At 32.0% G+C, this 23842-nt stretch overlaps 1 protein-coding gene across 1 annotated transcript in view; it reads left to right on the top strand.

Annotated features, from left to right (window-relative positions):
- The window catches only part of LRP1B (LDL receptor related protein 1B), a gene marked incomplete at its 3' end in the record, with an annotated part of 1731654 nt that overhangs the window by 1242028 nt on the left and 465784 nt on the right, over nt 1–23842 (top strand). Inside the window, exons 33-35 of the mRNA XM_084254814.1 lie at nt 3203–3343; nt 7579–7704; nt 9200–9331. Coding sequence (XP_084110940.1) covers nt 3203–3343; nt 7579–7704; nt 9200–9331 — 399 coding nt within the window. The remainder of the gene's footprint in view (nt 1–3202; nt 3344–7578; nt 7705–9199; nt 9332–23842) is intronic.

Raw genomic sequence — 23842 nt, 5'->3', positions numbered from 1 at the left:
TAAAACCTTTTGATTATTTGTAGAAACTATAGAATCAGTAGAAGGAATAATAAATATAGGTATAAGCTAGTCTAAAATATTTTACTGAAGATGGGGTACATATTTACAATGAAATATGTGTACAGTGGATTTATACAAAGGTGGGGAACAAACAAAATAGAACATGAAACTGAATTACGCCCATTTTATGAACAGCACTAATAGTAGTCTTCAATTATTTTTCCTATTTTCTGGAATACACCCTCTTAGGAAATTACAAGTGTGCAATATGCTATTAATATTTAACTATAGTTACAATGCTGTGCAGTGACTCTCTAAAATTTATTCTTTAATGCATTGGAAATTTTTGTCTCTTCAACTGTAACTCCCTATTTCCTACTGTCTCTCCCACCTAGTTCCTAATAGCCTCAATTATACTCTCTATTTCTATGATTTTTGACTATTTAGTACCTTATATATGTGAAATTCTGTTGTGTTTGTCCTTCTGTGACTGGTTCTTTCTGTATCACATTTCATCCATAGTGTTACATATGGCAATAGTCCCTTTTTTTTTTTTTCTAAAGAAATCATTTTGTTAGAGAAATTTCATGTTCACAGCAAAATTGAGAGGAAAATACACAGATACATCCTACTTATCTCCTGTCCCCATACATGCTTATCCTCCCCATCATCAACATCCCCCACCTATCCTATCTGCCTGCCTATCTATCTATCTATCTATCTATCTATCTATCTATCTATCTATCTAGTCACATGAAAGGTTTTTCAAAGTGTTTTACGTTATTAAATTTTCTGCTGTGTAAATGACCAGTGTTTGATTTTATTATTCTGAATACAGTGCTGCATTTAATTCTCTTAAGTTCTTTCCATTTTGTTGACAGTGACTACAGTTTATCCTTTCTTATGGCTATATCATACTCCATGGTGTGGATGTACCACATCTTCTTGATCCAGTCAGACACTGATGCACATTTCAGCTGTGCCTCTGTAAATCATGTATATGGCACTGCTATGAACATTGTAGAACACGTGGGTTTTTGTGTTGATGGTTTCATATTCTTTGGACAGATGTCCAAGACTGGGATTGCAGGGTCGCAGAGTATTTCCATTTTTAGACTCTTAATGTAAATCCAGGTTTCTTTCCAGCATGATGTCACCAGTTCACATTTTCACCAACAATGAAATAAGTTTCCTTTTCCTACATATCCCATTCGGTAGGATGTCTTCTTAATCTTGTATTTTCTTTTGCTGTATAGGAGCTTTTGAACTTTTGTTTATAGTTAATATTAATCTAATTGCCATAAGAGTTACACATGGTAACTTTTGTATATGATATATAGTCATCCATCTTTACAATGATATTTTATGCAGGTTTAAATATTAAATATTTACATATTAAAATTATTAATAAAATATAACTTCAAAAATAAAATAAAATCATATTCTACATTGCAAATTTATCTGTTTGTTTTACCGTTTTCCTATTTCCAAACATTTACCATCTCAGATTTTTTTTTTATATATCCCTCATTTTCTTGTTTATTTTATGTGTTCTTATACGGTTGTATGTGTGTATGTCCTGTGTTTTCATCACAGTGATTTGGTGAAAGATGCAGAAGTGGAAACACATGTACTCAGTCCCCTATACATACTGTGATTTATTCATTTAAAATAACATCTATAGTCTCTACTCCTTCCCCACTCTCCATTGAAAACCTCCTATGTCATGTAAATTCATTGTTGTAAATAAAACATGTGTATATGGGCTAATCAACTTCATCATCATAATGTTTCAATATCAATTTGTCAAGAGCAAAGACTAAATTCCATCCCCTTATAGAAAGGGATACTATAGAAATGAGATTACTACTAGGGACTATGAAAATCAGTGCAAGTTTACTTCATAAATTGGGGCCACTATCAAATGGAAAATGATTTAGTAATCTAGTGGAAAATCATTTAGTAGTAATATTCTGAGGGTATTGCTAACACTGAGGGCATTGTTCAGGAGGGGAGCATTTATCTGCAATAATAGTAGTACTTACCTCATACAATAATTGTGCAGATTGAATGAATTACTTTGTCTGTGATGTTTAGAATTGTGCATTGCACAAAATCAGATTCAGGTTGTGATGATTATTTTTGATGTAATATTGTTCTTTCAGTGCCTGAAACTAGGCTTTGATTCTCTCAAAATATCCTCAAATTTGAATGTGAATAATTGTACCTTAAAGGTACAGCTATGTTGTTGTTGTTGTTTTTTTCATAGAATTAAATGATTCAGTTTCAATTGTCATTAATTGTTTTTGTTGAATAGTCTAAATTGTACAAAACCTATAAAATTATGTACTATTTTAAATAATTACATTATTTGATTTTTGAAAATGTAATCAGTATGGAGTCTTAGATAAAAACACAAATTTTAGAGACAGAAATACTAGTTATATAAATTTGATTAAGGTAGTTAATCTCTTACTCCATAGATGAGTAATCTCAGATTCTTCATCTAGGAAATAAGAATGATAATAGTTTCCTTAGCGTTTTGCTTTACCAATTTGAAATAATAATATAATAAATGTGCACTATTCACTAGAATGCTAGTTTCGTGGTGAGGACTGTTTTATCTGAAGCACACTGTGGAATATATACAGCCAAATGAACACTCAATGTGAGGTAACAATGGTCATTAATAATAATTTTAAGAAGGAGATAAACTGTGCACAAAAAAGATTACTATCACTGTAATAATCCAAAAATGAAGAGTATTTATGATTAAAAAGTTACCCTTTTTAAGGAAAAGTTAAAGAATAATAATATTTTTCATATTGTGATTTAGATTGTTGGATTTTTGTCATTTATTTACAAATATAGTATAATACTATCATTATGCTTAAAGTATGTAAATTATAAAATCTATATTCCTAATAACTTGAAATATTCCTCTTTATACCATATATTTTAAGGAAAAGCAAAATTTAAATAAAAATTCCCTAACTAGGAAGGGAGAATCAAAATTTAAATAATGAAATGTAACAATAGCTTTCCTTTTTAAAAGTAAAGGCTATTTTACCATCTCCCTTAAAAATAATTTTGGAAATTAAAAAAAAAAGAAATCAGAAAGTATTATAATTAGAGATCAATTTATGATTATTTAATGAGATGATTATCTTTTTCATAAAGAAAATCCTTTCCATTTTTATAGATAAGAAATTGTGGTGGGCAGATCAAAGCTCAGCTCAGCTGGGAACCTGCAGCAAAAGAGATGGAAGAAACCCCACGGTCCTAAGAAATAAGACTTCTGGGGTTGTTCATATGAAAGTATATGATAAAGAAGCACAGCAAGGTAAGTCTCACTAATGAATTCATAGCACCTTTGGAATATACAGTGTTCTCATTTTTCATATTATTTTCTCAATTCAACAATTGAAAGTTCCTATTTTTGCTTCTAAATAAGTAAAAGAGAAATAATGCCATTAATACTGAAAAAGAAATACCTTTATCATAATTGTAAAATGAGCTTTCAAAACATTAATAAAGCTTCCCCAGGAATCTTAATTTGTCAGGTCTTCAAAGAGGAGACTTATCCACTTCTTTATTCAAAAATATAACAATAAGATCTTTGTAAAATATATAGAGTATATAATTGACCCCAGGAACCAAATGAACTAAGGGACTTCAAATGGACTATATCAATATATGAATTTCATATCCAAAAGTAGTACATTATTTGGATCTAAACATTTTGCTTTTTTTTTGTTTTTGCTTGTCCAAATGGTGTGCAGTGAAATGGAGTGAGAGAACTAACAGATGGTTTACATAGGTGGACTTGTCACATTGCCCAAATGGCAATTAGATTAGAGATACCAGCCAGTACAGCCCCACACCTGCTAGTCCTTTCTTAGTTTTTGCTTTATGATCCATGGCATTAACAGAATTCCCTTCCTAGAGAAATATATTTTTTTTCTGTTATACTTTCCTACTTTAGTTTCTCCCATGAAAGTCTTTTGCTTCTTATACCTTTTTTTTTTATTAGGAAAAAAATTACAGAATATTTAAAGGGATTTTTATCACAAGGATTTTGAGCCTATAGGCTAAATCAAAGAGGAATTGGGGATAAGAAGAGTGAACTAAGAGGATTACTAATTCTGAATAGAGTTGACAACCCTCAAGCAGGCAAAATTTACTAGAGATATTAATACAGAGTCACTCCTGCCCAACAGAAGACAAAATAAAGATCAGATTCATGGTTGCCTTCTTTATAGAACATGGGACAACTTTTAGTCTGAAATCATTTCTTGCCAGGAACAACAGAAAAAAAAAAGTATATATCTATATATATCTATATATAACTAATATTTTCAAGAGAAAATAATTGCTTATTGGGTTCTTTTCATTCTTGAAAAGATATCAACACCCAAATTGTAATGCAAACATGTGTATTCTGATACATATATATTCTTTTTTCAGTCATTGTTTATTCTAACAATGAACAGGGATGGGCCTCCCTGGTGGTACAAGGGGTTGAGATGCAACCTGTGAAGCTATTCACAGCCACTGAAGCACAAATTTGATCCCTAGCTGTCCAGAGAGCAACACACATGGTGCAGCAGACCTCTCCTGTCTTGCCCACTGCTCCCCTCAACAGTGTATTTCAGTCAATCTGCCTGTTCTGCTCCCCACGCTGTCTCTGGTGAATCCTCTCACCCCCTGCGTCTCTGGCCTGTACCCCAGTTCTTGTATGCATAAATAAGTAATCTTAAAAAAAAGAACAGGGGTATTTTCACTGGCAATTCAGTAATAGAACATTTTTATATAATTTGGAAAAATAAAAAAAAAAAATCACAGAACTTTCATAAATTTTAACACAACCAATTTGTTAAGTATAAAATCTTACAGTGATTTTAAGTTTATCATCTACACTTAATGAGATTATAGCTGGAAATGCACAACAGAATATACACACACAAATATTTCCAAACAAGGAATTTAATCTATCTATATTCACTTTCAAAAATATGAACATACATTTTATTGAAATTAATACATCAAAATTTTTTCTTGATATAATTCCAATAAAGTTTCTGGGAGGAAAAATCTTATATGTCATGTTTGACTCAGTTTGCTCATGTTGCAAAAAATTTCCCTCGTCTTTTAAGGATTTTATCTTGTAGGCGAGGTGTTGTATTTTTCGCACTGTGGAAGTATTACCACTCTCAAGAACCTCTAACACTTAGAAACGGATCATGTAATATAACTAAGCTTAAAATGCAGTGAATATACTATTTTTACTAGAAGAATATGCTGATAAAAGCATCTGTATTAAAGACAGTCCCATTAACAGAATCACAGCAGGTAGCTTAAAAGCTTCATTAGTATGAAATATGAGCAATTTAGGACTATTTAAGGTGTTAACATTACTACCTCTTTGGATTTCAAAGTACAATTAGCTATTTCATTTATCATTTTTGACATAGATCACTGGAGAGCAGAGACTTCTCGTTAGTCAAGTAGACTTTCTAGCTCCACTACAGCTTTGAGATACGAGGTTTGAACATCAATAACATTACAAAGAGTAAGCCAAGATAGTAATTCTAACTTACTAGATAATCACTAAATTATTACTTTTAAAACTAGCTAATATTTTCCTATATCAATATATATTTAATAGGCATAGATCTTACTGCAAATAATGACTCTGAAAAATTTTCTCTGCTCCATTATCAATGCATCCTATGCTAAACTAATAATATATGCAATGCATATTGTTGCTATACAACATAACTGTAAATATAGGTTGATTTTGATATTAAAAAATAAAGGTAATACAATATGTATTACTATCAGTGAATTTATATTAAAAATGTGCAGTCTCAGATGCTTCTTTTTTACTTATTTGTGATACTATCAAATTTATATGAATTGACTCTCTTCCCTATTCTATTTTTCTTTACTTCTTCAATTCATTTGTTTTCTCTACCCTGCATTTTGTGTTTCTTCAAACCTTAAGAGTTAAGCATAAATTGTCAAACTGTTCCCTGCCTTTCAGTCTTCAATGGCAGTTAAATTAAATCTGCATTTAAATGAGTACCTTTATATATTACCATGGTGTTAATATGCATTCAAATTATTTATGTAACCAGAAGTTGGAAAATTTATTTTAGTATTATAAGTTTGACAATGGGGAATAAATCAATTAATCTTCATTAGTTTATACAGAAGATACAGGCAATCATTTAAAAAATTCAGGGCAATCAAATTCTAGGTTGAAGCTATGCATAAGATAAAATTCAGCATTGACTGAATTGGCTACTATAAGAAATTGACAGAACTCATGACAATTTCCATTGAACACTTAAATCCCATCAGACTATCTTGAATTCAGGAGATAAGAATTAATGAGTTGCACTGGTATTTTGAATTTTCCATAGAGGACTATTATAAATAGCTTTCATCATGCTTTGTAATTCTCATTGGATTTTTTATACTTCATATCAATCCTTGAGCATCCAGTAAATGACATTGCACATCCTAGAATAATAAAAATGGTGTAAAAATTAGATATTTAATGAACTTGCTGGGTAAGTTTGTAAATTACTTAACTTCATGATACTGGCTTTAATTAGCACATTGGGTATAGTAAATTGAATGGTGTATCTTTATAGAATGTCTACCTGTGATTACCTGACTAATATTTGTCATTGCTACTACACAGGAGTAATTGGTATGTCAATTAGTTAGATGATTCTTATGAGTGTGTTTTAAAAAATTTGGCAGAATTATGGTGCTAAGAATGGCAACATTTATTTCTTGCCTTAAATGTATCTATATCTATATATTAAATATATATACCTCCTCTCTTTTAATCACATAATCTTTGAATTGAGCTAGTAATATAATCACGATTTATTTAATACATTAGATGCATTATACTTGAAAAGAAAGTAACTGTAGAGTTAATGTGAAATTTAGAATTAAAAATATTCTATTATTTCTGTGATCTTAAAGTATTAGGGGCTTATGACCTATTTATGACAAATCAATTTCCTTTAGGTTTTCAATAATTGTGAAGTTTTTTTATGCAGCTTCATTTACTTAAATTAGTTACTTATTTTAAAATGTATTTTATTAACATATAATTGACATAACAAGATTAAGATATACAGTATGATGAAATAATACATTAATACATTGTAATATAATTATCAGTGTAGCTTAGTTAATACCTCTATCATATCATATAATTATCATTTCCTTTTTGTGTTAGAAACAGTTAAGATCTAGTTTCTTAACAATTTTAAATTCACAGTTAAATTGATACAGTAAATTGACTATAATATTATTTATAATCATTATACTCTGCACTAGCGCTCCATTTGCTCTTTTGGAAAGACAGAATTCAGACATAATTTGCCACTTCAAATTATTCAGGGAAATGAACTATGATCCTAACCTGTATAAACCAACTACATTTAGAAATCAATATAAGCTTAAGTATTGACTCAACTTATTGATATTGATTGATACTCTTTATTTTTCAGTGAATTTTATGTGTCTTTTGTTTGTTTTCCTACCATGTAGGTAGTAATTCCTGCCAGCTAAATAATGGTGGATGCTCTCAGCTTTGTTTGCCAACATCAGAAAGTACAAGAACTTGCATGTGTACAGTGGGATATTATCTCCAAAAGAATCGCATGTCATGTCAAGGTATGAAATCTTAAAAAGCTTCAGTTTTGATGCATTTACTTCTTTGATGAAAATTAGACTGTCAGTTAAGATTAGAAAGAGAAATAATATTGTTTGTAATTAGGACAATTGTACATGGGTAGTCTCACATATGTAGAATTTTTAATGTATCTGAAATAAAGTATCACTCTTCTTGTGAAACTTACTAAAATTCTAGTTATTTTAGGAATTACTATTTAGTAACTATTTTGTAATAGCAGTTTATTATCAAACTTTTAATCAAATCTATTAATAGCTACCTTCAACTTGAATGGGCAAATATTTTAGTAAAAATCAGTGGTTCATTGGCTATGGTTAATGGAATGTAATTTATGTTATTGTAATATGTACTTATTTTCAATTATTTAAGGGAAAATACAAGAGAGGAAATGAGATCTCCATTTGTTTACATGAGGGAGAAAAGCACTTCAAAAGAATTGGAGCCTATGAAATATACATTTCTATTTTTATTATAGATTCTGTTTATTAGTCCTAAAGGACTTTGGTTCTAGATTAATCTTCCTATCCAGTGACCATAATTTTATTTTTAAAAAGTGCTTCAATTTTATAAGAATATTTGTTAACCTATCATGTATTGTATTTTAAATCAAATATTCATTTGGCACTTATGTACCAGAGAGTTTTCTATGCACCTTAACTACATTAATTCATTTAATCCTCATAATAATCTCATGAAGTAAATTTCTTATTATCCCCATATTAGAAGTGAGAAAACTGAGACACAGAGGTTAACTGGCTTGCACAAACCACACAGTTAAGAAATAGTAGAGACACATTGAGCCTCAGGTGGACCAGTTTAAGTTATGTACATATATAAATATTTTCTAAAATAATAGACTAATTTATAAACCTCAGCATGCATACTTCTGGTGTCACTTCTCAATACAACACAGGTTAAGATATACTTTTGCTAGAAAAAACAAGATACTAAAAAAAAAATTAAGAATCTGGTATTCTTAATTCTAACTCTATTAGAAAAATAACAGTAATATATTAATCTAAAACCAACTTTATAATCACACTAAGCAAAGAGATGCTAGGCTTTTAGAGAAGATCAGATGATTTTTGGTTAAGAGACCAGGCAAGCTTTCAATAAATTTTTATCACAGTGTTTAGGACAATATGGTTTGCAGACTAGTAGCATCACCACTATCTGGGAACTTTTAAGAAATTCAATTTCCATGCTTTTTGGGTCGGGTCCAGTAATCTGTACTTTAATTACTTAATTAAATTGAAATACATTGATTTAAAACACTGTATGTTAATCAGACATAAAGGATCAAATTCTGATGTTTGAGAAACACAGATGTACCTACCTTAAAATTTTTCAGAAGTATGATATATAATTAATATAAAGGGCTAAGATTAGTGTATGAATTAAATTAAGATACTTAAAAATAATGCTAATAGAACAATTTCAATATCATTTTGGGCTTTCCCTCCATCCCCAATTTAGGCATAGAGTCATTTCTGATGTACTCTGTTCATGAAGGAATCAGGGGAATACCTCTGGAACCAAGTGACAAAATGGATGCTTTGATGCCTATATCAGGAACTTCATTTGCTGTGGGAATAGATTTCCATGCAGGTAAGTAGCTTTTTATACATAATTTAAGGATAATGTTTTCACTTGATTTATTAAACATGATAGAAATATAACCTTTCTGTCTGTACTCTGAGAGTCAAGATAAAGAATAAGAAGGCAAGTAAGACTAAATATAAGTTATCTGTGAAAAAAGTCAAGTACGATTGTCCTATTGTACATCTTTTGAATTTTAAGTGCATTGATTACCATGATTGGCATTTGATAACTTTATTTTTATTCCTTTCATATTTTATGCCTCTTTTACATTTATCCTATTATAATGGTGTATGAAACATTTTGATTTATTTTATATTAAAATGATAATCTTATTTAAAATATTTTAGGATGTAATTATCTATTCTAACACAGGAAGTAGAAAATAAAATCCAAATAATGAAAATAATTATAAGTGCTAACTCCTTTTAAATTGCTTTCAAAGTTTATGTGTGTATCACTTTAGAGTCAGGTTTTACCTTGCCTTTTGTTATCATTAGCAATGAAGGAAAACATTGTATGTTAGCATTTTGCTGTGGCTAATATAAATATATGAATGGAAACTAATGGTAGAAACTGTCAAATTTATTACAGTAAACGAGTCTTTCATCCTAATTGGTAAAATCAGACATAATATAAACATTAGGTATGTTTTTCTAACTTTCAGATGTACTCTCCTGCACTTGGGGGTTTAAATTATTAAAACAAATTTCTCTATCAATTATCCAACTAAATCATGTGCTTCCTGAGTTAATATTTTAGTGTTTACCATGTATGCACATTTCCCCATTATGTTTTTTGTATTGATAAAGACTTAATTTTATCTAATGTTAAAAGCAAATAGATCTTTTATTTATAATCTTAAAAAATAAGAATCCTTAGCATCAGCATGTGGGCTCTGGGTAGAAAGCTTATTTTTTCCCCAGATCTAACACATTTTGTTTAACCATGTGATAATGAAATTCTTGGCTACAAATGCATAAATTATCGGTACTCTTCATAAACAGTTCAAAGATGACTTAAGTAAATTACTTTGCACCAAATATTTGGAATCAAAGAGAGAAAAACTTCCTACATTTGTAAAAGGGCCTTTTCCAAAAGTAAATGTAAATAAATGTAACATGTTTCATTGAGCAATATGTTAATTTGTCAACCCACAATGTGATTTTTGATCAAGAAGTCTGTTTGATCCAACCACATTATTCATGCAAGGTTCATTATCCTACCATGCCTCTTACTTACATATATTCTTATTATTCTTTAGAATTTTATCATGTAGGATTTAATAAATATAAAACTAAGAATTACTGAATTTCTTAAAAAGGTTTCATACTTAGTATTTTTTACTAAGTACACATGAATACTTGTTTTAGCTGGTATTACATATTTGATTCTTTTATTAAAGACTCTATAATTATTTGAAAAATATTTTATAAATTAGTTACAAATATTAAAACAAGTCACTTGGTCTAAATGTCCTCAATAGATCATTAATAAATCCCTTGATTCTTGATGGTATACTAATTATCTGTATGCTTGAACTCACTCTCTAATATTTTCATCTTGGCCCTGAAGTGGTTAAGTTTTATTTAATATACCATCACCAGGGATAATTTTCTTTTCATAGAATAGTAATCTTCCTGTTTCTAAATTCTCAGTAATTATCATAATAAACTTTCTTTGCAGCAAAATAATGTTACATCAAAGGAATTACTGGTTATTAGTGTTATTAGTTGAAATTTTATCATCTCATATTGTGATTTCTATATTTGAAAATTACATTCCTTGAGAAAAATTACACTTAAAAAACATATTTTCCTACAGTTGAAATTGTGTCACCATATGACATATAAAATCAGAATAATCAAGCATCTATTAAAATTTGTATTGTTAATCAGAAAGCAGCAATGAAAAACTTATTTTGAAATCAAAGAGATTTGAGACCCAGAGATCAGTAAAACTATGGGAAAGGCCAGACCTATGGAGCATACAACTGGGATACTAGCACCACCTCAAACTCTTACTAAATCTCTGTCCTTGAATAAGTTACTTAATTTTTCTGAGACTCAGTTTCCTCACTTTTTAGGATATGAGAATACTTAAATCAATATATGCCAATGTTTGGTGAATGCTTGATCTACATGAATGATCAACAGTATCTTATTGGAAAGTAATAATTGGTAGAAGTTATCACATATGAGGTATCTATCTGTCCATCTATCTATTCATCTATCTAGCTATTTATCTATCTGTCTGTCTATCTATCTATCTGTTATCTTCTAGCTATCATCTTTACCAACATGCCCTGGAAGCTATATTTAAACTCCAAAACAGCAGAAATTTTGGTTTTTATTCTCTTGATTGATACTATATTTGCATTCAGCTATCTGCATAAAATAATGTTCTTTAACTTGTTGGGGACAGAAAGAATTATTTAGTAAATTTCTGTAGTGCAGCAGAACTTCATGATAATAATAATGATGATAATAAACAGTCAGAATAGATATTTGAAAATTAAATAGCATCACCAGCTATTTAAAGTCATTACATGTAAACCTAGCTGACAGCATTTAGACAATGAACCATCCGAAGCACTAATGATGATGGTATCAAGAGCTTTCACCCACTTCGACATATACCTTTGAGCTTCCATTTATTTGAATGTCTTATCCTTCACTAATTATGTTTTATGAAACTATATTAAGTTTGAGTTTATGTCAGCAACTTGATTTATAATATCTTTATGAACAATATGCAAGTTTTGTGACTCCACTTAATGAAGTATCTTTAAAGAAGAAATAACTATTTCTCCTGACAGAGATAAAGAAAACATTTTTCTTTTTAAATAAAGAGGCATGTATTTTATTTATTTATTTATTTGTTTGTTTATACATGCACTGGGTACAGTCAGAAGCTCGGGAGGGTGAGAGAATTCACCAGAGCCAGAGCAGGCAGAAGGACCGAAGTACACTGCTGAGGGGAGCAGCGGGCAGCAAGAGAGGTCTGCGCGCCATGTGGGACCCTCCTCTGGTGGCCGGGGAGCAGCCAGGGATGGAACTGGCGCCGCAGAGGCCACGGGCAGCTTCACAACCCAGCGCTCAACCGCTGCGCCACCAGGGACGCCCAAGAAAACATTTTTCAATGCAGCAACCTTTTTTATCCCCCCATAGGTCTTTTTGTTTTACCTGATTATAGATTCTTCCTCTATTAGCTCTCTTTGCAATTATTCTGTTCCCTATTCTTTCATGAGCGGGATACACCTCAAACACATAATGCCTACATTAGAATAAATTAAAGATAAAGATCAATCAAAGATAAAGGAGCAAGTATCCCCTTCCATAATAGGGTTTTGGCATATTTTGGGGTGGGCGCAGTATCCCCTTAATTGTACAATAAAGAGATGGTATGGAGGAGGATCATTTATTATGAATAATCCATAACTTAGGTATTATTATTTAATTACCACAATTTTACAGAGATAAATATATTCTTCACACCTGTACCTTTCATAAGTACTAACATACCTGAATCTTACTGGGTTTTAGTCCTAATGAATTAAAGTTTTCTACAGTGAAAGGAGTTCTTTCAACAGATGAAGCAATTCTGGATACTATCCATAGAAGAAAGAAGACCCTGTGGCTAGATTTAAAATGTTCAAAGCACTCTGATCACTTCACTGGAAAAGTCCCATTCCACTGGAAAAAAATATAAAGCTTTGAAAATCCCTGCCTGCTGGGTGATATTCCTCCTGATGAATGAATAATGCATTTGATGTTTTAAAATATATAATTGCACTAGGAGAAAGTCTTCAAAACAAAGCCTATTGCCCCAGTTAGTAATGTGATCTTTATACAAGCAATGCTCTATTCAGTCCCCCTGTCCCTACTTTGGTGGTATTTATGATTTTTTCATAATAACCACATAATAGGATATTATTCAAATAGAGAGGACATTCTACTCAGGGAATCATTATATGAAAATTTTAAGATAATATTCTTTTTAAATGTGTTATCTCCTTTGTTCAAACTTGAATTATCCCACTCAATATTGATAATTGTTGATTGCTATTCACTTGGTATAGAACATCTCAGGTAATTTGCTGTGGGAGATAAACAAAGAACAGTCTGTAAGGTAATGCATGTACAAATGCTCTATAGTATAGGGATTTAATTTTTAAAGAGAACATCAAAGGAACAAAATGTGAATGTCATTGCTTGGCACTCACTATGAGGACTATTCTAATACCCTTTTATACCATCAAAGAATAATCTGGCTATTGATACAATAAAACATTGATGCAACATGTCATTATACCTCTGTCAAAATCTACAGAATTTACAAGACCAAATGTAAAACCTCATATAAATTATAGATCCTACTATGAACTAAGGATGTGTCAGTGTAGGTTTATCAGTTTTAATGAATGTGCTGTTTTCATGTAGATCACTGATAATGGGAAGGCTCTGTGTGCCTGGAAGGTAAGGGTATATGGGAACTGCCTACTTAAGTTTCCTGTGAATCTGAAACTGTTCTAAAAAAATTAAGTCTATTAAAAAAAAAAAAGCTCTGAAGAAGAATATGTGACAAAATGTCATTTTTGCTGTTGAATGTTACCTACTTACATGAATCGCTCCTTAATAGTCTCAGCACTTATAGATCTTTGAATGGTAAGAGTAAAAGAAATACTTGATACCATTTAATGGCATTCCCTCACATTATAGAAAAAGATCCTGGCACCCAGAGAGATCAAGAAATTGTATATTAATGGAGTATTACTATTCCAACTCTGAATTCTTTACAATATACCAACTTTCATTTGTAACCACTGAAACAAAATCTTATTTCCACCATTATTGGAATTACATGATAACACTACATTTCACTTCTGCACAGTTGTGCTCATAGAATATTGAATTTCATTTTGACTTATGTACTAACTCATGTGACTTTAAACCCATTTAATAATTGAAGCAGGTGGCACTCAAATGAGAGTTTCTTTTTTTGTATGTTTGGAGGCCTGGAAAATAGCTATTTACAATTTGTTCTAGTAACCACTTTGTCACCAACCAAGGCACAGAAGAATTATAGAAAGAATTCATTCTATGTCAGTAACAGCAATAGCTTAAGAAATATAATACTGTTGCTTTGGGACATATTTTCAATTTTGTGAAAACCATTTCCTTAGCTACAAAGTGAATTCTTAGGACTGGTTCAATTTCTTCTTGTTTTTGTGACAGTGAACCAATACTGCTTGTGTTGTCATTTCAAACTTGCTGCAAGACTATATTTTCAAATCATGTGAACAACTTGTATGTTTTTGTAGCTGGTCAAGTCCAGTAAATCCTTCAAATATAAAGAGCTAACTACCATAACAAAATAAAAACTTTCTATGATATTTGTGTCACAAATATCATAAACAACATAGAGTAAGTTTGTATACATTATAACCTATTGGAATTAACTCATAAATCTTTTGTTTTGAATAATTTCTAAACATAAAACATAAGAAAAACAAGTTTCTATTGGGCATTTGAAATTTCCAATAGCTTACTAGAAATCTTATTCCCCAGTTAGATGCATGGTTCTCTTTTGCTGCACAGGATTCTTTTCAGCGGAGCTACATTCATATCTGATACTCTGATTCAGTCTTTATTTACTCTTCTTATCAAATCTGAGTTACTGAGAAATCTATTCTCAGAAGACCTACTTGCACTAATTAACAGTAAATTATTAATAGCTAATAAGAGATTGGCATGTTAACTAACTGTGTTTGAGCAAAACAAAACATCTTAACCCAATAGCATAGATTAAAGTAACACTAAAGATATGTATAAAATAATTTTTTGGGTAGCTCAATTTTGGGGGATTTTTTTTTTAATACTCTGCTCTTAGACAACAGATTGATTGATACTTATTTATTCCCAGGAACTCAGCCCTTGAAGTTGCTGACAGGTCTAAAATAAAGTAGAAATTTCTTTTAGCTTAGGTACATTGATACCATTAATTTTGTTAAGTGAAACTTGAAACTTGAAAAAAGTGTTTTTCCCCATTTAAAGAAAACCTAGGATATATTAGCCCATTTTTCTTTTTGACATTCTTTCTTTAAAAAAAAAAATTAAAAAGCTGTGATTCAGTGTCTGAGATTTAGGCCCTATATTTTTAATCATGAAGACAATTTTCTAGTTAATAGAGAAAAAGTGAAGTTATTTAATTGATTTTTGAACTAGTTATAAGCAATGGATCTTTAATTCCATAATGTCATTTGGTCTTATCCTTATCCAAAGGCAGTTAAATAGTAAGTGAATCCTTTTGGGGACTTGAAAGGAGAAAAGAACTAATTTTTATGAATTCCTTAATGGTTTTAGAACAGAGACTTGCTTGAAGTGGATGTCTAGGAATAAAACCAATTACCCACAGGTGGTTAGGAAAAGGGGATTTGAAGAGGAAGAAATTAAGCTATCATCATCAAAAAACCTTTATATTTATTGAACACTTACTACACAGCTGCGATAAGGTTAGGAAACTTTTATGGATTAATGTCATTTAATTCATCAAAATAATCTGTAGGGCTTCCCTGGTGGCGCAGGCGGTTGAGCGGCGCACTGTGAAGCTTTGTGCAGCCTCTGCAGTGCGGGTTCAATCCCAGCTGGCTGGTGAGGATCCCACATGGCTTGGCAGACCTCTCCTGTCTTGCCCACTGCTCCCCTCAGCAGTGTATTTCATCAGTCTGCCTGTTCTATTCACCGCTCTGTCTCTGGTGAATCCTCTCACCCTCCTGAGCATCTGGCCTGTGCCCCAGTTCTTGTGTAAATGAATAAATAAATCTTTAAAAAAAATATGTTGAAAGAGATGTTTTTAACAGTGAAGAAACTGATTTTTAAAACAAGATAGAGATACAGAGGAAGGTCAGTAGCTTTAGGATCCCGAAATTAAATTCTGTACTTAGGGTTTACATTTGTGTTTTTGCTCTTGAGATTGAAATAAGCTAGGAATAGTAAGTAATAGTCATCAACATCAGATCACTGATAATTTTATAATGATTATTTTAATTCAAATCCAATTTTGACTGTGAAAAATAAATGACAGTTGATATGAAGGCTTGGGGTTTAGAGGAAAAATGATAATGTCATCTTGCCACGTTTAGGGACAGAAGACTAATGGTTTCAGTTCATATGAGAGGGAAGTGAGGACACGGTGATGATGATCATAATCATTGAAAGGAGAAGAAAGAGTAGATCATGTTTGCTGCTGTATTTGCATTAGTCATCTATCACTATCTAACAATTTACAAACAACTAGTGTTGACAACTAGTATTCAAACAATAAACACTTAATATCTTATAACTTCAGTTGGTCAAGTTAGGGCTTTATGAGGCTGCAATCAAGGTATTACTCCAATGTGATCTCATCAAGCAACTCAAAGATGAGAATCTGCTTCCAAGTTCATTCATGTGGAGATTGGCAGGATTAAGTTGCTTGTGCACTCTGGGAAAGAGGATCTAAGCACCTCACTGACTATTAACTTCTGTTCCTAGTCAGGGGTCTCTCCATTCGAGAGTAATGGCTGCTACCTTCCCTTAGATTTCATGAACAATGGAGTGAGAAAATACACACAATGTTATAGGTTTATTTTCACAATATTATGGACATTTAATGCATATTATTCCTATCAATTGTCATCTAACTTTTGAGTTCTGGTGATTGGTTTGGGATATCAATGATGCTCCTCTATGGGCAACTTCTGGATTCTGGCTTCTGGCTTAAACCAGATGTGGATAAATTAATGTAAGCACCAGCATCTTGGTCTCTTGATTGTTTTAGCCTCCAGTTAGTGGTTAGACTTGGATATCTATTTAATTCCTTTGGGCATAAAACATAAGTAAACCTTAAGTGAAATGCCTAATTCTGTACAGATGAAATGGGTCAAAAACTAGGATTTGAACTTATTTATACATCCCCAAATCCTAGTTTTCTTTATACCAACAAAGACAAAAGTGAGAAAATATTTCAAAAATATCCAATAATGAATTGAGTGTTCAACAATAGCAACATTAATAACGACAGTATGAGGCAGCTGCTCAGACGTACCTGACCATCCTATGCGTGGGGTTCTAAACACAAGTCTGGGTATTGGGGGTAATTTGTAATTCTAGTACTGAGTAGATTAACAGTGGTTATGAACTGAGGAATACTGTGTGGCCTGGATTGCATTTGGCAAAATCTAGAAATATTTTGGGATGTTATAACCAAAAAGGTGCTATTGACATTTGTTGGGTAGAAGACAAGTATGCTGCTATGCAGTACACAGGAAGGTTTCCCACAACAAATAATTATCCAGTCACACATGCTAATAGTACTAAGGTTGAAAAACCCATACCAGGGCTAAAACTAACAAGTATTTTAGATGATTAGGAAGTACTTCTCAGATTTAGAACCACTATCACTGGCAGAAGCAGGCCCAGTATATTTTCATTAGTTTACTGTTTGCTGTCGTGGTCATTATTTTATTAGTACACAGTTTTTAGTGTCATAAATTTGCCAAATTTACTTTTAGTCCAGTCCTTTCACAAAAACCAGCAACTCCCTTCAACAACCCTTTAATATTTTCGACTAGTGTCTGAAGAAGTCTTCATGTAACATTAACTTATACTAAATCTTCTACTGACTATAGCACTAAAGCTTTTTAAGGAAGGCACTTTCGAGAAATTGCTTATAGCTGTCAAGGACTGCCTAGGGGATACATAGGTATGTAACACCAGCAGAATTATTAGTGTGGTTACTTTTGTTTTGTCAGCAAGGCAGGCTGAGTGTTGATTGATGTTAACTATGCTTAGAATGAATTCTAGTATTGCATCAAGTGTTCCTGTCCAGTTTTGTGGTCAGAAAGGGAGTTCCAAAATACTTGGCTATAATTGTAAGTTCTTTCCAACCATGATGCACAAGAATAATTATGCAAATCTTCCAAGAGGAGCATGTTATCTCCATTCATTATGGGTATGCATTCTGTCAAGGAATTCATTAAGGCTGAGGTGAAAACAGAAATAAAACACATTTATTTTGTCTAAAATTTTATTAATTATTTTATTAAGGACTGAATGAGAGGAGCTAGACGTAAATTAAGAAGGAAAAACTTCAAATAGAAACAGAACTAGAACTTGATTCCTTGTGTATTAAATAATAGAAAAGATTACTTAAGGGTTATAAATTTCTGACTATGGAGTATTTTCAAGAGTTAAGACATGAAGTTCACCTCTTCTGAATAATGATTTCTCTGGGTCCCATCCAGCTTTTTGACTACTCTCAATATTAACAGCTTCAGCAGTAACAAACCTTTAGGCTATTAAAAAAAATACAACAACATCTATTTTCTTATTCATCAGTCATTAAGACCTATGTGAATAGAATCAAAATTTGACTTGGACAGTTGAAGCATAACAAGTAGACTGTACTATTATACACTGTTCTTTTCTTTAGGGGATAAACAAATGTTCACAGGAGAGATTCTGTTTATGTTGTTGCTTCCCTTGCAAATTAAATGTTAAGTTACTAAAAAATATGATTCCATAATAATTCAAGACTATAGACAAATATAAAATGTTATTTTCTAAATCTGGAATAAAGAGTCAATATTTTATTTTATTGCCTATAACATATTCTTCTGATTAGTGGGGAAAAGACCTAGGATGTATTGGAGATTTTTAATACATTTATTTAAAATGTGACTCTAAATACATTTAATAAATGTATACATTTACATTTATAAATTGACTATAAATACTTTTAATACATTTATATAAAATGTGACTATAGTCTTTTAAGTTTTTTTTTATTATTTTTCTCCCTTAAAACCATGTTAGTGATAAAACAACTGATATTTTGAACTCACTTGGCTCAGATTTTAATTTATAAATACAATAAAGTATACCAATGAGCATTTTGTATACACAATTACTTTCAATGTTCATGTAATACCCTATTAACTGAAATAGTGAAGATTAAATGAAAATATTGACATTTATCAACTCAATCATCATTAAACAGTATTAAATGATTTTGTAGAGTAAGTCATTAGTTTTGTACTCACTTATTGATAGCACATCTGAATCTATAAATAAATTTATTAATTAAAATATTCTTTATTAAAATTATACATTATAGAAAATTTGGAAAATTTAAGAAAGATGAAAGAAAATTCAAATAAAAATCACTAACACTACTACAATATAGACAGCATTTGGCATATTAATAATTATCCTGTTTTTCAAATATAAGTAGATTTTATTATAGATAAAATTTTGTCTTTTACTTTGCACTAACAAATACTATGTTATGATTAACAATCTCAACTATTAATAGTACATTCTTATGATCTTATACTTTTTTGATCTTTGCAATTTTTTAATTCATTTTTCTTTAAAATTTTTGGTTATAAATCATTTTTATCATTTGTGATAATTTCTCAACATAGAATTTTCTTTTTGTGACTAGCAACTTTTTTGATATATAATTCAGTGGTGTGGGTCATAGTCACAGTGTGATGCAACCATCACCAAATCTTATCATATAAGTTTCCATCATTTTAAAGAGGAACTCTATTCCCATTAGTACATATATTTCTGCCCATTTCCCTGTCCTAAGACAACTACTAACCTTTCTCTCTGTGTAGATTCTGGACATTTCATGTAAATGAATTCATATTATATGGACTAGTTTTTGATCAATTTCTTTCATTTAGCAAAATGTTCATCCATTCTATAGCATATATCAGTACTTCATTACTTTTTTTGTCAAATAACATTTGATTGTATGAACATTTGACATTTAATTTATCCATTCACCAACTTTGGATATTGGAGTCATTTCCACTTTTTTTTATTATTACAAATCAAGCCTGCAGCAATCCTCATATACATGTTCTGGTATGAATTACAAGGTTGAGATTGAGAAATGATATGGCATTTTAAGCCTCTGCCTTTTCCAGATATATCTAACTAGCAAAAGCAGATAACTATCAGAAGAAAATGGGAATAATTGATGTTCATGCTTTGCTTAATATCACTATGATGGTGAGAAATCAAAGCAATAAAATATTTTGTATATATAATAGTGGTTTCTAAGTAAATAGTAATAGCAAAATAATTATTTATGAAATGAAACAAATATTTAAGTATTAACAATTATGGACTGTTGACTTCTTAGTACATCTCTTTCTAGTTGCATTCCTTTCACTTGACTTTCATTTGGATTCTCCTTGTTTTTTTTTTTTTTTTAATAGAGGCATGCTTATTTATTTATTTGTTTGTTTGTTTTTGTTTATACATGCACTGGGTACAGTCAGAAGCACGGGAGGGTGAGAGAATTCACCAGAGCCAGAGCGGGGAGCAGAGCAGGCAGAAGGACCGAAGTACACTGCTGAGGGGAGCAGCGGGCGGCAGGAGAGGTCTGCACACCATGTGGGACCCTCCTCTGGTGGCCGGGGAGCAGCCGGGGGATCGAACCGGCGCCGCAGAGGCTGCGGGCAGCTTCGCAACCCAGCGCTCAACCGCTGCGTCACCGGGGAGGCCCTCTCCTTGTTTTTTTCCATTGTACTCATCGTAACTGATAAATACGTGTTGTCTGCTAGATTTCTAGACAGATTAATTTTTTGCCACTAAAGACAATTTGTCATTGGTAATGTCGATTCTTATACTTTAGTCAGTTAGTGTCAAATGAATTATCCGGGGCACACAAAAAAGCATTATATTTTATTGACTCATATTTTATACAGATTGGTAATATGCTGAAATATTATACACACATTAATACTTTGGGGCTTTGTTAATGCTAGCAATAGCAATGTGTTGACCGCTCTTGATACACATCTGATATTAAAGATGTAAATAAGTCATGATAATAATTTTGTTGTTAAGCAGCAAGACTAATTTTTTTTTTTAAGATTTATTTTATATATACAAAAGCTGGGGTACAGGCCAGATGTGCGGGAGGGTGAGGATTCACCAGAGACAGAGTGGGGAACAGAACAGACAGATTGACTGAAATACACCGCTGAGGGTAGCAGTGGGCTAAACAGGAGAGGTCTGCTCACCATGTGGGTTGCTCGGAGGCTGGCGGGGATGGAATCTGAACTGCAGAGGCTGGAGACAGCTTGACAGCCCTGTGCTCAACCGCCGGCACTACCAGGGAGGCCCCAGCAAGTCTAAATGTTATGGTACAATTAATCTGCCCTATGTCCTGGAAATAGCACCCTTTAAAAGTAGTCTTGCATTTGCAATAACACATAATTGTTAATACTGAAAAAAATGTGGTTATTTGCTGATTTAGATGCTTAATATACTTCCAGAGTTACTTATTCTCTGAAGTCCTCCTCTATCCCAATGATTAACATTATGTTAGCTGTCTCAGATCATTTTCAAACTATTCTTGTTTTCATGTAATCAGAGACTTAACAAGACTTTCAGAGATGAAAGAAACCATAGAGATTATCTAATCCAACCTGATCATTTTTATATAAGATAAAGGAGAATTTCCTGAAAAGATATCATGCTGCTAGACTTCAGACAAACAGAGTAGTACTAATGGAACTCTCTGCCACCCCTAACTGTTTCAGTTTCCCCAGACATGATGTGAGTTAGTGAGTGATTCTTCACATGATTATATTTTCTAGAATTCTACCCACCCTAGCTGATGTTTAGCAGAGATATATCAGAGCAGGGAGAACTGCCCACATTGCAGGTTCATAAGCAATACTGTTGTTTTTCACCAAAATATTTTAGGATATTTTGCCATAGAAACTGGAACAGAAACACAGAGAATTGAAGTCACTTGTTCAAAGATGGACAGGACCTTCCTACTGACCTAAGGGATAAAGCTCTGTGCTAAAACTACTATACCCTGAGTTCAGTCCCTGGCTAGGGAGCTAACCCACATGGCACAACAGAGTTGTCTCACCTGCTGCTCCCCTCAGCAGTGTATTTCAGTAAATCTGCCTGCTCTGCTCCCCATTCTGTCTCTGGGGAATACTCTCACCCCCTGAATCTGCCTACATCCCATTTCTTCTATGTTAAAATTGTTTAAAAAGAGTTTTGAAAAATCAAAGTTGGACAGCTGTGAGTACAGAGAATACTGAGCTGGGGATAAATAATAGTGTTAAGTTTCTGAGTTTAATGCTTGGTCTAACTCCACCATGTTTCCTTTTTCTTTATTTTGTAAATATATGAGAATTAAACAAAAGTTATTTTAATTTTTCATTAGTTTGAAAGGAAATAGCAGGATTTTGATTTATTTTCCATCTTTCTACTATAGCTCTTCTTTGTTGTTAATAAACATAACTTTACCTTGAAAGTAATGGCCAAACACTTCATTTTTATTCTCTTGCATAAAATGACTTCATTTTATCTGCTGCTGGCAAAAATCTGACTAAAAGAATATAATGCTCAGGAAAGCACAATCTGTCTTCATACACATGTGGTAAGAAATTAAGTGCTTAAATTCAGGAAAAAAAAAAAGGCATGATTCTCCTATGCACATTTGTGAATTGAGAATAATCGCAATAACTACTGCATTAATCACAAGTTAACCTTGTGAAGCATAACTTATATTATTTCCAGGTTATTATCAGTGCTCCAGCACTAGAATTTTTCAACTATGTTTCAAGCTAAATTGGCTTTAATGATTTCAGTCTAGGGGACTAGCAAAATAAAAAAAAAAAAAATAACAAATCCTGTATGTCTACCTGCTTAGTATAGCTACAATTTGATTCAATATTAGACAAAATAAGTAAGTTATGTATTAGATGAAATAGTTTTACTAAGAAAGATTTTTAAATATCTTTAGGAAGTTTTCCTTCCTTTAAGAAAGATAATAGTCTTAATTTATTACAATTTTTGCCAACACTTTAAGGGATAAAGAAAATGGAGCTTATATATGGGGCCACTCATATGTTAGTCTCTCTAACTCATACATTTCTTTCATCATTAAAACAGAAAAATAATATTTTTAGAATACTTCTTCAAGCATATATCAACTATGCAAATTATATGAATGTATATGTAATACATATATGATTATGTAACATATATGTTATAACTTCCCATATATATCATTTTAGCTCAAAACATTCTATGTACTATACACTATTCTCACTTTAAGGATTTGTAACTCAGTCTTTTTTTTTTAAGATTTATTTGTTTATACAAGCACTGGGGTACAGGGCAGAGACATGGGAGGGTGAGAGAATTCACCAGAGACAGAGCAGGGAGCAGAACAGGCAGAAGGACTGAAGTACACTGCTGAGGGGAGCAGAGGACGAGACAGGAGAGGTCTGTGGCGCCATGTGGGAATCTTCCTGGCCGGCCGGGAATCGAACTGGCCCTGCAGAGGCTGTGGACAGCTTCACAGTGCTGCACTCAACCCGCTGCACCACCAGGGAGGCCCTGTAATTCAGTTTTGACCAGGTTAAATAACTTGTTCAAAGTCACATATCTGTTACACTGTAATGCCTGTATGCATATCCCACCCTCT

Source organism: Talpa europaea (genome assembly GCF_964194135.1).
Source record: "Talpa europaea genome assembly, chromosome: 1".
Lineage (NCBI taxonomy): Eukaryota > Metazoa > Chordata > Mammalia > Eulipotyphla > Talpidae > Talpa > Talpa europaea.
Note: the sequence above shows the minus strand (reverse complement) of the source record. Positions and strands in the feature narration are given on the sequence as shown.